We start from the raw sequence: 13,466 nt of genomic DNA, 5'->3' as shown, positions 1-13,466 counted from the left end.
CAAAGTACGGGAAAGAAGAAAGGAAAAAAAAAAAGGTAAAGAAAGGTAACAGGAGGAGAGAAATGCAGAAGGCAGAGAAAAAGAGAGAGCAAGAGAGAGAGCACAGCTGTTGGCAACTGAGGAAGAAAGCAAGATAAAGCACTGGGCAAACATGACCAAACAGGACATCACTACTAATTTAAAGAGAAAAGGGCAATGTGTGAAGGTTATTCTTATTGTCTGTGATCCAATGAAGTGATAGAAATGTGCCTTTTCTGTCAAGGATACACAGCCCAGGGAATTCTCCTGTCCATACGAAATGAACCCAGGTGCAGAACGATTTCCTCGTGTCTCAGCCATCTCCTCAGAGAACCAACACAACTGTCCCACAGATGCACAACTTTTATCGCTTCTCCCTCACCTGCACATACCCATACCCCTCCTCTCCTCCTCACACACCACAGAGCTGTGGCGATGTCACTAAGCTGAGCATCTGGACAGTCCGAAGCAGCGATACGCTCTGCAGGATGCCAGAACTCCATTTAACACCCTCGATTTTATTCCCCCCAGCAAGCTCGCAAGTACTCAGTGCGTAATCACTCAGAGCAGTGACAACCCCACTCAGCTCACATCATCTCACAACACTTGCTGCCATCCACGTGTGCTTGGCTGGGCCCGCCAATGACTTTTGCACAGATTCACAACAAGCTCCTGACTGCAGCCCCCAGAAGGTGGGTTTTAACCCCACCATCTCATAGCGCTTTGGAAAAAATTGTGAGTGCTATTGTTGGCATCTTGCGGATAGGAAAATGGAGTTGAATAATAGCTCACAGCCTGGCAGGTTTTTAGATGTGGCCCCCTGTTGGGCGCCTGAAAATTCACCTCTGCCAGTCCAAAATCTCTGCAAGGCTTAAACAGTGAATAAACCTCCATGCTTTGGTAGACCAGGGAGCGATCCTCTGAGTTCAGGTGAACTGAACTCAACCACCAGTGCAGGGAACTGAGAGAGCACTAGTGCCTGCTGAGTGAAAACTGCTCTACCTGGCAAGAGTTGGAGCTTGATCATACTCTTGCACAGACTGAAAGCCTAAATGAAGTACTGTGGTTCAGATAAATAGTCCTCTTCTTATATATTAGACACCTAGAGCTGAGTAAGAAATGCTTGTTTAATTGCAGGACAGGCTCAAAACATTATACCATGTAACTAGATTTCCCTACATGGGTGCATACTATGAAAATCACAAATATTTTTATTTAAAAGGAAATGATGGAGTGGTTCTTGTGCCCCTGTACACTTAAGTTCTGAAAACCCTTTAGCTTATGAGATCATCAGCGAGATCAGTCATAAAAGAGCATTTCACACAGTCTCACATCTTGCCAAACACAAGCAAAATGCAAATGTGAGGTTTATGAGAATAAGCCAAATCCCATCTCCAGTCAGACAGCAGGGATGGCAGGTGGGGAAGGAGGTTTCACCTGAAACATCAGCCACATCTACAGCCTGGCGTGTCAGCGCAAGCCTTCACCCATGCCCCCGTGTTGCCCCTGCCATGGGGACAGAGACGTGAGATGCTTGCACGGGGAGGTCAGCTGGGATCTGCAGCCTCTTGGCTGCCTGTTGCTGTCACAACTACAACTCACCTGCCTCATTCCCTATTTGATCAAGACAAAGGGACCTCCAGACTCACCCTTTTCCTAGTCAATAGTGGCAAGCAGTGGGAATTCACTGAGAAATGCAGATACTGCACAGTAAGCAAGGGTACTTCCTTGGGTTTGAGTCAAAATCACAAATCCCTTTGCCAGAGTTGTGGAGGTGCTCTAAGGTCTGTCTATCTAGCTGGTGATGCTGGTGAAAATCCAGACAGCTTAGAGCTTTCTTGCTCTAAAGAAAAGTAAAGAGTAAATCAGAACTGCCTGATCTCCTGTGCTTTCCCACAATTGCTGCTGAGGAGTGCACAGCCTCTCAAGCAAGTAGCACAACTGGCTGGGAAAGGATCACGAAATATCTCAGCCCAGGGGGCTGCACCCCACCACACTCTGGCACCAGCAGGGCACTAGGAAGGACACATCCCTGGGGCAAGAGTTTTACAGTGGGCACAGCCCACGGGCTGTACAGAGCTGGGTAGCTGTGCAGAGTAACAATGCTGCGAGACCTCAGGGACATGAAATGAGACCGACCATGTGCAGAGCCACTGCAGGGACATGTGAGAAATGTGGTTTTCTGGTAAGAGGCTGGATGAGTACTACAAACCATTTCCCATGAGTGTTGTCTCAGGTTTTCAAATGAGTTCATTTTGGCCATGCTTATGTCTCTTTTGTATTCACTTTCCATGAACGTTCAAGCAGTGGAGATTTACATACATGAACACTTGCAGAAAGTGAATTTAAAGCTTGCATGCTTGAGCACTCACAAATAGACAATTAAAGAAGCCAGACAATGACTTAACTGTGCTATTTGTAACTCAGACCAAGTGCAAACAGGCAGAGATCTTGAATGTCGGGGAGTGTGGTAGTGATGACAGAAAATTAGAGAGCAACAAATACCATACGCTTGGTGTATTTTCTACCCTAAAGTGGAGACAACTTGTTAATGCAGTACGAGGACAGGATTCCCAAATTTTCTTTCCAGAGCAATGGCACAACAGCAATCGAATGAGACAGATAAGGATCAGACTTCACCCTTCATAGTTAAGAATATGCAGGAACACACTGTAAGAAGAGGAAATTAAATGCAAAATGCAGCTGAGTAATAAATCTTAGAGTAGCTTAGTTTCTCTAGGAATGATGCCGCTGGCAAGACGTGCGAGATCTAGAAGTTTTCAAATCAGAGCTCGTTGGAGAAATTTTGACGGAACTGAGTATCTCAATAGAATACACAGTTCTTTCAAAATCAAAACACTTTGCAAAATTCGGTTTATTTGGCCAAAATTTTATTCTGGAAGAGAAAATGGGAAGAAAGTTCTGACAATATTAGAACATTGTGTTTTGACGTTTTTGGAAGAAATCATTTTGCTTTTGCACTTTCAAACACTTTTCATTTTGATATTAAAAGTTGCTTTTGCCCTAGATTATATACTAAGAGGAGATTTTTTCAAATGTCATAATTGAACTGAAGTTCACGAAGGAGGAATTATATAAGCTAAACAAAACACTCTGGCCAGCCTCAAACACTTTTTGTTTTTAATTTTCCTTCATGGAGAATTTCAAAAGTTTCAGGTTTTGTTCCAAACAAAATCAGGTTTCAAAGCCTTGTAATTGTTGGCAAGGTGGAAATTCAGTCTTTCTACCCTGCACTACAACTGCAAGTGATCCAAACTTCGCTAATCCTGTTTACTTGGTAATCCGGTCACACTCGTAGCTGAAGCGCTGCTTCCCAGGACGGCTCTCTTCCACAACATCCACTCAAGGGACAGGTGCACTCTGTGCTGTGCCTGGCAGCCTGGCCCTTGGATGTCCAAACCAGGGGTGAGCTGGGGTGAACCACGGCCCCCGAGGAGCCCCTCATCTCTGATCTGGGCATGCAGGGCAAGCAGCACTTTGCCCATCCATCCCGTCCCTTCACACAGCAGGGGCATAATCTGTTGCACATGCTGGCATGAGGACCAGGGAGGGATCCTGCGTGCCAACATTAAATGTCACTATACTAGCTTACAGATTATCTTCCTTGTAGATTAACTGCCATGCACCCTAGCTGCAGGACAGAGAAGCCCTTAATACAAGAAGAAATTTGTATGAGTTCACTAAGTTCAGGCATTGACGTTTGAGTTCAACGAGCCCATCTGTGTGTTTTCAGTGAAGTTTGGGCCCAGCGTGTGCTGCACCTGAAGGAATAGCTCGTGATGGACAGAGTGAAATAATGCTCTGCTCTTCCCAAACCATAACTTGTGGTTACTGACCTCTGCCTCGTATAATCTTAAATATACTCTACTACATCCAACTCTGTGCATAATGGAAGGTATGTAGAGAGTAGAGTTAATGATGGAGATCTAATGGCATTGTATGACCGTCTCTGCAGACCATTTTCCTTCCAACTTGCTCTAGAGAGGAGCTGTAAGCGTGACTTGCACAGCACCCTGAACTAGACTGAGGCAGTCACCTGCATTCCTGCAGGAGTCCTTGCCCAAAGGGCAGTCTCTGCTCCTTCCAGCAGGTCTGCTGGTGCATCCTGTTACATCGCAGTGCAAGCAAAGGCAGCAGAAATCAGGTCCAAATAAATAACATGCAATTCTTCACTTTTGGAATTGGAGTAGAAGGAGTAAACAGCTCCCCTGAGGAATTCATCTGGCAGATGTGAATGGTCAGTGTTTCTTGGCACTCCACTGCTTTCTGAAATTCAGGTTCAGCTCCCGGAATTCATTTAACTCATGGGCAGGGCCAGAACACGGGGGCCAAACACAGGTATTTCAGCCAGGGGCATTACTACAGGGACGCAGTGTATTTACTTGTCCTCTAGTTCTGTTCATGCTACACGCAGGTACAGCCAGCCACCCTCTCCCAGAGGTTCTTTTTTCTCTGGCCCAACCTCTCCCCTGCCACGACTTCGCCCCTGCCCGTGACTTACCTTCTGCTTCCCGTGGGCTCCAATGCCCCGAGGGATCACAGGGCATCGGCGAGGAGGCGCTGAAGGCATACTGCACCAGGACTCTCCCTTCCACACACAGATCACATGCTGATCCCACTTCTCTAGGAGGCCAGGAAAACAGGAAAACACACCACCTTAGTAACAGCCGACTGAGCTGCTTATTCAACTATAGTAAAAACAGTAAGACTTAGAATTCAGTTCCACTTAACCTTCTTTTCTTACAGCACCGACAAGAGTGTTATCTGACCCTGATCTTCTGTAGGTTTGGGCTAATGGCTTCTGAAGACGACATCTGTGTGAGTCCACCAACAAATACAAATACAATGACAGTATCCTGTGAAACTACACTCAGCTGTGTCTTTTTCTTTTTTCCCTAACTACACCTGGATCAAGCCCTGACAAAGGAAATACGTGTTGTTTAGCAGACAGAGCAGAGAAACAGGTCTCAGGAGATTTCAGATCTATTCCTGCTCGCACCATGGATTTATTGCATGAACCTGTGACATCTTCAGGACTGTGAGGACCTTGGGCTTACCAGTGATTAGACGACACAGTAAAGTCCTAGACTCTGCAAGCACCGGACAGAGCTGCTCTGTGAAGCACGGCTTTGCTAAATGTGCAAGGACCTGCTTTCGGAGGTGTCTCACCGCCCCGATCACTAGAAGTCTGGAAAGGGGCGGGTTGTGATCATACAGAAAAGAACATGCCCTTAATCCTTTCCAGAGGGGAAACTGGATTCAGTACCTGGCAGCCTTGGTACCAGCAGATGGCTCTTTTTGAGCTGAAACATCTTATGGCCCCATGACATCAGATGGCATGACGTGGCGTTGGGAAAGGCACTTCACTGCCCAATGCCAACATTACTTCAACTAGACAACAGGTCTGATACCAGCTACTGTCAATAAAGCCCTATCAGCAGAAGCTGATGAACAGGAAAGCCCAGTTAAACAGTGATTCACAAATATTTTTGCTAATACGTTCACAAGGTGAGGGTTTAAACTGATGTAGACTAGTGTAACTCTAATACATTCCCTAACATCAAAGTGATTTATATCAGTTGAGGACGTGGCTCACACAGTTCATCCCTAACATTCTTCGGAGTCTCACAGTTTGGCACCAGTACGACCCAGAATGTGTGTTTTGATCCCAGAAACTTTTTTATTATTCTTAATTCATTGTTCTGCTTTAACGAATGACGCCCACCCAAAACAAAAGAAAGAATTAGTGATCTTAAGAGAACAAATGCAACTAGGAAAGAACAGAAGTTTTAGGCAATTTGTGCACAACACAGTGCACTCTCTAAACACCCCAAGTAAGTAAGGATGGAGTCATCAATTATTATAATCAGACACACAAATTTCAACCAGCTCCCACTGTGATTTATTTCAGCACAGCTTTGCAAAGGGTACTGTGATCCTCAGGCAGAAGAGGACAGCAAAGTTACCCCTCCAGCCCTCCCAGGCTGTGCGTCCTTGTTTCCCTTTGGTGCTAGGGACAACACATGCTCAGCTGCTCTATGGCTTAGCATCTCTTATTTGTTGACAGGGATCTATTTGAAAGTCAGCGTTCAGTTGGCTTAATTAGGCGGAAGCAGGGATTGTCGACAGGGGGGACTTGGAATGAAATCAGTGGTAAAACTCGTATCCATTTCAGTATGGCCTGCCGCCACTCCTGCAAAGAGACAGTAAAGGATTGAACCAGCAGACATCGCAGAGAGGGATGCACCTGCTGAAAACATCTGACGGGATGAAGTGTGGCAATGGGGTAGAACAGAGGGAAGGGAGGCAAAGATCTTCCTTGCACGATCTGTACCAGTCATAATGAACAAACCTGGGCGTGCCGCGAATAACTTCTCTGCTCTCTGTCTCACTTCACCCACCTGTATTATTGGTATGATACCACCTCCCTGTTTCATCTCTCAGCCATCTATTTAGCAGTGGTTTAAGTGCTTAATTCAGCATGCCTAAATAGTATATGCAAAAAAATAAATAAATCAAGAATCTGGAAAAAACGGGACTGAGAAATCAAAATGTAGGATTATTATCGTGCAGTTGTTTTTCAGACACATCCACCAACAGTAAGGATAGAAATCCCTGCAATAATAATATTTCAGTTTCTCTACAAAGAGACTCCAGCATTAGTGCTTGGTCCTGGATGAGGACAGGGCTTTGAAAGCCAAGTTTCCACAATTAGGACTGCTTTTTACTCAAATTAGCAGCTATACAATTTCATCACAGGCTGCCATGGTGGAAAAAACTGTAGGCTTATGGACAAACATTTCCTTTTACCAGCAAGGACTTGGAGGTAAGAGAAATCACAAGGAGCATCATGTGGGAAAGGCTATGAGCAAACTTTCTCTTTTTACTTTTCCAGTTTGGGAGCCAAACTCAACCCTGATGTAACTCCACTGGCTGAAAGGAGTTACACAGGGGATGACTCCTGGGTTAAAGATTTTGGTCTGCAGACTCTTGAACACAAATCCTGCAAACAGCCATGGATGTCAAAACTAATTATGGAATTGTATTTACAGGCTTATGAAAACCTAAGCCAGATCCTTACACCTTATGTAGCCACTGACAGCAAGACAAAATGAGCATAAAATGGTTCAGAACGCTGTTAATTAGGAATGATAGCATATCTGACACCTTATACACCGGTACACATGATTCCCCAAAGTGCAGGGTAATGGAAAATCTAGACTTTACTGTTTTCTAACAAACCAAGTACTGGGGAAATTCCAGCTTCTGAAGTTCAGAGCACAGGAGGAATTAATTCCTACAGCATCATATTCCAGGGAGGTGGATTCAAAACATAAAGATTACTAGTGAAAAACAGGCAATTCTCATCAGGGCTGGCATCGGTTTAGTGGGCAATCCCAAACCAGTAAAAAATCTGTCATTCCTTTCAGTAACCAATGCCTGTTTTCGGACTAAATTATACCTGCTTGCTTGGAATTCAGTATCAGTGCCCTCCCCCCCCAAGGCACTGAAACTTTCCAGCAAGATTTAAGCAAGCAATTATCAAGCCCAGCCATCTAGATCTGGGAAACATACTGGCCAAAATATTTGCTTGCTAAGAATGAGATAGCATCAGATTCATGGAAATTAATACAGTCACCTCAATGAAAACTTGGAAGAGCAGATGCATTCAAAGTTTTCTGTCCAAGCAGAATCTGCTACAGAGCCCTATTACAATAACTGTTTACATCCCGCCTACGCATATCAAACAGGAGGCGCATGAATGGATGCTTAGCGACAGCAGATGAACGCATCTAATAGATGCAGTCAGGAAATGAATAGAGTTTTCTTCTCACTTGTTTTCACTTGTTTTGTTGGCTCTATTATTATTTCATTATCACATATTATTATATGCGCATGCGACATTTTCATTTTTTTTGTGTGTGTGTGGTAGTATGGGGAATGGCAACTATTCCAATCCCGTAGGTAGCAACAACAAGAAGAAATGCTGGGGTTTGATGTATTTTATTACTAAAGATGTTTAGAAGTTCAACCAGCTGCTGGAGTTTAGGGTCAAAGACATGCTGGCAAGTTTATATGCAGGTAAATGTCTCTCTGGAGCAATACAGCACCCATCAGCTGTATACATGAACTATGTAAGGAGAGTCTGCCAGGAAGATTTTACTTCTGTGCACAGCCAAGGCATGAGGACACAGGATGGGCATCCCCAGACCCACAAGAACTGTGACTTAGCAGTATTCTCTGTCCCCAAAGCCACATAATTAATCACAGAATCATAGAAACACCTAGGTTGGAAAAGACCTTCAAGATTGCCACATCCAACCACAATACTCAGGGACATCAAGTAATTTCCAGAACAGAGGCCTTAAGAGAAAAGCACCAAATATTGTGGCAATGTGACAGTTGCATCTAAGTAGGGAAGAGGCACGGGGCCCTTTACCCCCATGCAGCCACAGAGTTGTTGGGACCTCATCCACACATACAGCCAGACCAGGGTTACATTTTTAAACACAAGGCTAAGTTTTTCCTTCCTGACTTTCATTAAGCAGAGGTCACTGCCTATGCACAGCTCTAGAGAACAAAAGGGACTTCAATTGCATGGAGTGCACCTCCAGTAGCCTTGTAGTTTGGATCGTGAGAGAGCTTTTGAAGTGAAACTCTTCATCTTCCCCACCTGCAGCGCTCGGAGCAGTCCCAGAGCTCGGAAGCTGGACCCTGTTCTGCTGGAAGCCGGAGTGGAAGATGTGCCCCTGGACCACACCTGATGTGCTCCAACTGACGGCATCCCAGCCACGGGACCAGGCTCGAGCTAGGCTGAGGCAAACACCCCTAAAGCCCCTACTAGGTTGACGTCAGGTCTTCATTAATGACTGTTTTGCGCTAGAGATCTACTTATATTGGGCCACAATGCTTGCTAATGTAGCCAGAGCCATTCAGCCTTTTAAGGCCCTTTTATGCTGTCAAAACAGCATGGAAGGGGCCTCCGAGCATTAGAAACCAGGCCCAAGGCACTCAGCAGTTGAGTATCAGTCCTCTGTTTTTTACATGAATAATCCCATTGAAGTGAATGAGTTTATTCATTCAAGTGAGGCAAGTAAAATTTGGGCCATGGTGTGCACTTTGTGTAAAAATATCTGCGAAGATTTACAGTATTCCCACACACAGATAAGATTATACTTGGCCAATTTTACCTCCTACTTGTCTTGCACAGTGACCCAATTTTGTGAATTGATACAGGCACGTATCTATCCAGGCACTGCCGGACACACAGGTACTGGGAGTTTAGCACATGGGCTGCGTTAGTCACTACAACACTACCATCACATGTGTTTTGATTAATACATCAGAAGTTTGGGCTTGTTTTAGACAGGGCAATTTATAGATTTCAGTGACATTTTACAATGGTCACAGCAACATTTCTCTGTTAGTACTCAGAATCCCATTTTAACAAGGAATTGGACACAAAGTATTTGAAACTGTCTCTTTAAATCTCTTCAGTAAAACAGCACACAGATTTGAAAACCCAAAGGATATTTTTTCTAGAAAATCACTACTTAACATATAACTCTGTTATGAAATTTTAGATTTAGCAGGTTATCCACTGTATGTCATTTAAGAAGCAACTAACTAGGAGTTATTAAGAACATATTGATTGAGTTATAAGAAATATGTAATAAAGACATATTTGGTTACACAACAATTAACTCTGCATCAGTGTGTTTTAAGAGGCAGATGGTATTTATTTAACGCACAGTCAGTATCTTCTGAAATCTAAATTAAATTGGAGAAACTTAATTTACCTAAAAATGATTATGGGCCAAAAAATTCTGAATTAATTTTCAGAACTTCACATAAGTCGTTTTCACACATAGGGAATAAAAGGATTCAGATGCAAAACTGCAATTAAAACAAATACTGAGCACAAATATGGAGCACTGTTCAGAGCACAAGCCCTGTCTTTATCAACTCCTAATATAATTTGATTCCCCCATCCCCTATATTAATCTACCATAAAAGTGGAAAATCTCCTCTGAGCAGAAAATGACAGCTATCTGCCTACTCCCATAAAGTACAGGCTGGACACCAAAATGGCCATGTTGTCCTAGCAGGGCTGGAAGGAGTTTCACCAATGCTTAAGATAGCGGCTTTCAAGGTGCTCTCACTGAACAAAGCAGCAGTGCTGAGACAGCTGTTTGGGTGCTAATATGCTTGTAAATTTGGCCTCCTGCTGTATGCATTGCTACAGTCCTGAAGGACACTTAAAGTTTGTTCTCTGTAAAATAACAGAGCAAGAAATGGAGAGGACAGGCAAACACCCAAGGTGAGTTAATGGCAATGCGAGATGGTTGATTATTTAGGAAGTTCTCTTCCCACAGCACATCCAGCTCTGTCCTGGACACCCTTGTACTTTGAAGACTGCCCAGTTGCTCAGGTTGCGCCTGAGGCAGGGTGGCTTTGGCTGTGAACTGTTGTGTGGTGCAACTCTTGCCCACAGCCATGCATTCATTTTAATTCCTCACTATTGGTACGATGGGGCTGCGAGCCATGAACGTGTGCACATACACATGCTGTGACCTACAGGCTCTGCTCAAGGTGCAGCACAATGACACTTGTGGGATATTCAGGGCTTTAAGGGTTTCATTGTGCCTTGCTCGATTCCCTTCTCAGACCTGCAGCTCAGGGAAGGAGGCAGCATTTGTCCTCTCCCAGGTCCTGCACCTCCTGCCCTTGGGAAACACCACTGCCCACGAGCTCTGTGCTGTCACAGCAGTAGAAACAAGATTCCCCTTGTCCTTGGAAAGGAAACGTGCGAGAGGAGGAGGGGGAACGTGCAGACAGAGCTGAAGCCCACAGGTACTCATGAGCAGCAAAAACTGCAGGAATCACAAGGCCAGAATTGCTGATTGAAAATTCCTCCCATAACATATGGAAAAAGATTTGCCCTTTACATGGCAAATCAATGGCTCTCAACAGAGTGCTACAGGCTGAGAAAGGCAGAGCAGAAAACAGATCAATAACCTCCTCAATATGAACAAATTTAAGAAAGAGCCTTAACCCAGGCTGAGTGTAGCACATGTTAAAGCTGCTCTCCAGGAGCGGGGCCCCAGACTGCTCCCCTGCCTTCCCTTCCCCTTCAATGGAGTGCACGAGTACAGAGCAGCGTGTGATCACCTTTCAAAGAAGTGTCCATCAATGGGCGGAAACCACTCCAGGGTGACAGAGGCGGAGGTCCGAGCCACAATCTGGGGGGCAATTGCAATAGGAGCTGGCTTCTTTGCAGGCTGCCAGCTCTGGTAGACGAGGTCCAAGTAGCAGTGCATCCTGGCCACTTGGTTGGGCGTGAAGGAGTCGGTGCAGTCATCATCTGGAATTAAAACAGAAACCGTATCAACCACACGGGAGTCACGATGGGAGCAAGAGAGAGAATTACAGCCTGGTGAATGGGAGCTGCTTGCAGAGGGCAGGATGAGGCCTCGCAGCTTTCAAAAGTTAATGGACTGTGAACGAATTAGCACGGTCATCACTTGGGGAGGCAGGTGAAAGGAAAGAGAAGTTAAAAAGGAAAAAATAAACCAATAAACGTTGCCTCCCTCTGGTTCGGGACACACATGAAGCACCTAGAGATCATCCCAAGAGAGGACAGACACCTGGAGGTGACGAAACTCAAACCCTCCATGCAGCACCTTCTGGTCAGGGCTGGGGCTACCAGTGGGCCTCTGGATTTAGAAGGATTTCATGTGTAAAAGAACATCTCTGAGAGGATAAAAGGATAAAGGACAGCTAGTGCTAGGATAAACCAAATAAACTGGGGCTCATACAAACTGTGTGCAATGGACTTTTACAGTTTTCTTAACTGAAAGAATCCAGAATTAAAAAAATAATATTAGTTAAATAACTCTTAAAAGTTCTCAAAGTTTCTAATGAACAAATAAAAATGTTCTCAAAGATCAGTTTAAAAACGATTTATAATCACTGATTAACAAGGGAAAATTTTGGTGCAGTTGAATAACTTCCATCACCATTATGATTTTAATCCATTTCTGAAAACTGCAAAAACATTTTTGATATTTCAAATTTCTTATTCATTCAAAATGGAGAAATAAGTTGCTGCAGAATTTCCCATAAATATCCATTTCTCATTTCTTACTTCATCTGTTTTTCTCAAACATGGTTTGGCAACAAAAACACATCTAGTACTATCTGAACATCACACGATTTTACAACTGCAATGCCCTGGAGAAGTAGAAAATTACCAATTCTCCATTGTGCAGATCACAGAAGGAATAAATATGTTATGCAAAGTCACCCAGCAAAGCTACGCTGAAGAACTTGATGCTAGCGCTTTAACCATTTTTCTGGTACTCTTCCCATCAGATGAACAGCTCTTGAAAACACAGTGTTTCTCCACGTATGCCTGCAGAGTTCCCAGCCCAGTAAATCTCAGTCCCAGATGGGACCGCTGCACGCTGCCGCGACACAAAACAACAATGACAGTTTTGCACAGGTCAAGTACTGCGCTCTTCTGGGAAGACGCAGGTCACCGAAGGCTGTTCGGAGAGCTGCCTGCCTGCATGTAAGTCGGCAGTTTGATATAATACCACTGCTAGATGCTCTGATGTCTTCAAATCCATGCCCTGTGAACCTCAAAAAATATGAATTTGTTCTAGACAGAAGTGTGAATCTGCTGGCTAATTTAAAAGCTTACCACATCTTCCCTGAGCCACAAGTAAAAGGAGTCAGCTTCGCTTGGGATCCTGCTCAAATGCCAGCCCCAAATGTAGTCCTGCTGCTACTGAAGGGGTAAGGACACCCCAGGTCACAGGTTCTCCTGTCTCTCACCTAATTCCACCCAGAGGTGAACCTCCCCTCATCGAACACGCATAGCACCACCAGCATGAAAGTATCCACAAATCCCTGTGGTTTCACAAAAAGCTGCTTTAATATGACATCTCTGGATTTCCTCAATAATTGTCGACAGCCTAACCCTAAGCATGCTGTAAAAGCCATAAATATTCTTCACGGAAGCCCAGAAGGAGACAAAGGCCCTTAATAGCCATCATAAAGGAACAATAAAATATATATAGGACAAAGCAGTGTGACAATGGCACGGGAGAAAGATGACCTGCATTCTCAACCTGCTTAAACATCAGCACAGGCTGGGGGCAGGAGGGGGCGAGGGGAAGAGATGTTTCACTTACCACTCGATTTCAAGAAAGGTTCGAGATCCTCAAACGAAATTATAATTAGAGAAATTCAACACGCTTTGCTGGGATGATTATTCCACCAGAATTCGGAAGCAGAATTCCTGCTGTTTTCATACAGAGTGGTCTAAAAGACTAGCCTACCTTTTATTTGGGAACACCACAGCTAGGTGGACTTGTAAAAATAATAAAAGCTTTTCTCACACTTCTTGATCTCCTAGATAT

The 13,466-nt window shown here is 44.4% G+C and overlaps 1 protein-coding gene across 3 annotated transcripts in view; it reads right to left on the bottom strand.

Annotated features, from left to right (window-relative positions):
- PAPPA (pappalysin 1) overlaps positions 1 to 13,466 on the bottom strand; it is a 235,384-nt gene that overhangs the window by 111,286 nt on the left and 110,632 nt on the right. For all 3 annotated transcript variants that reach the window (XM_040531640.1, XM_040531638.1, XM_040531639.1), the window contains exons 5-6: positions 11,212 to 11,404; positions 4,541 to 4,662 (exon numbers count right to left, since the gene is read on the bottom strand). In XM_040531640.1, coding sequence (XP_040387574.1) covers positions 4,541 to 4,662; positions 11,212 to 11,404 — 315 coding nt within the window. The remainder of the gene's footprint in view (positions 1 to 4,540; positions 4,663 to 11,211; positions 11,405 to 13,466) is intronic.

The sequence above is a fragment of the Cygnus olor genome, chromosome 19, assembly GCF_009769625.2.
Source record: "Cygnus olor isolate bCygOlo1 chromosome 19, bCygOlo1.pri.v2, whole genome shotgun sequence".
NCBI lineage: Eukaryota > Metazoa > Chordata > Aves > Anseriformes > Anatidae > Cygnus > Cygnus olor.
The sequence above is the reverse complement of the archived record's forward strand: the minus strand, read 5'-3'. Positions and strand labels throughout refer to the sequence as shown.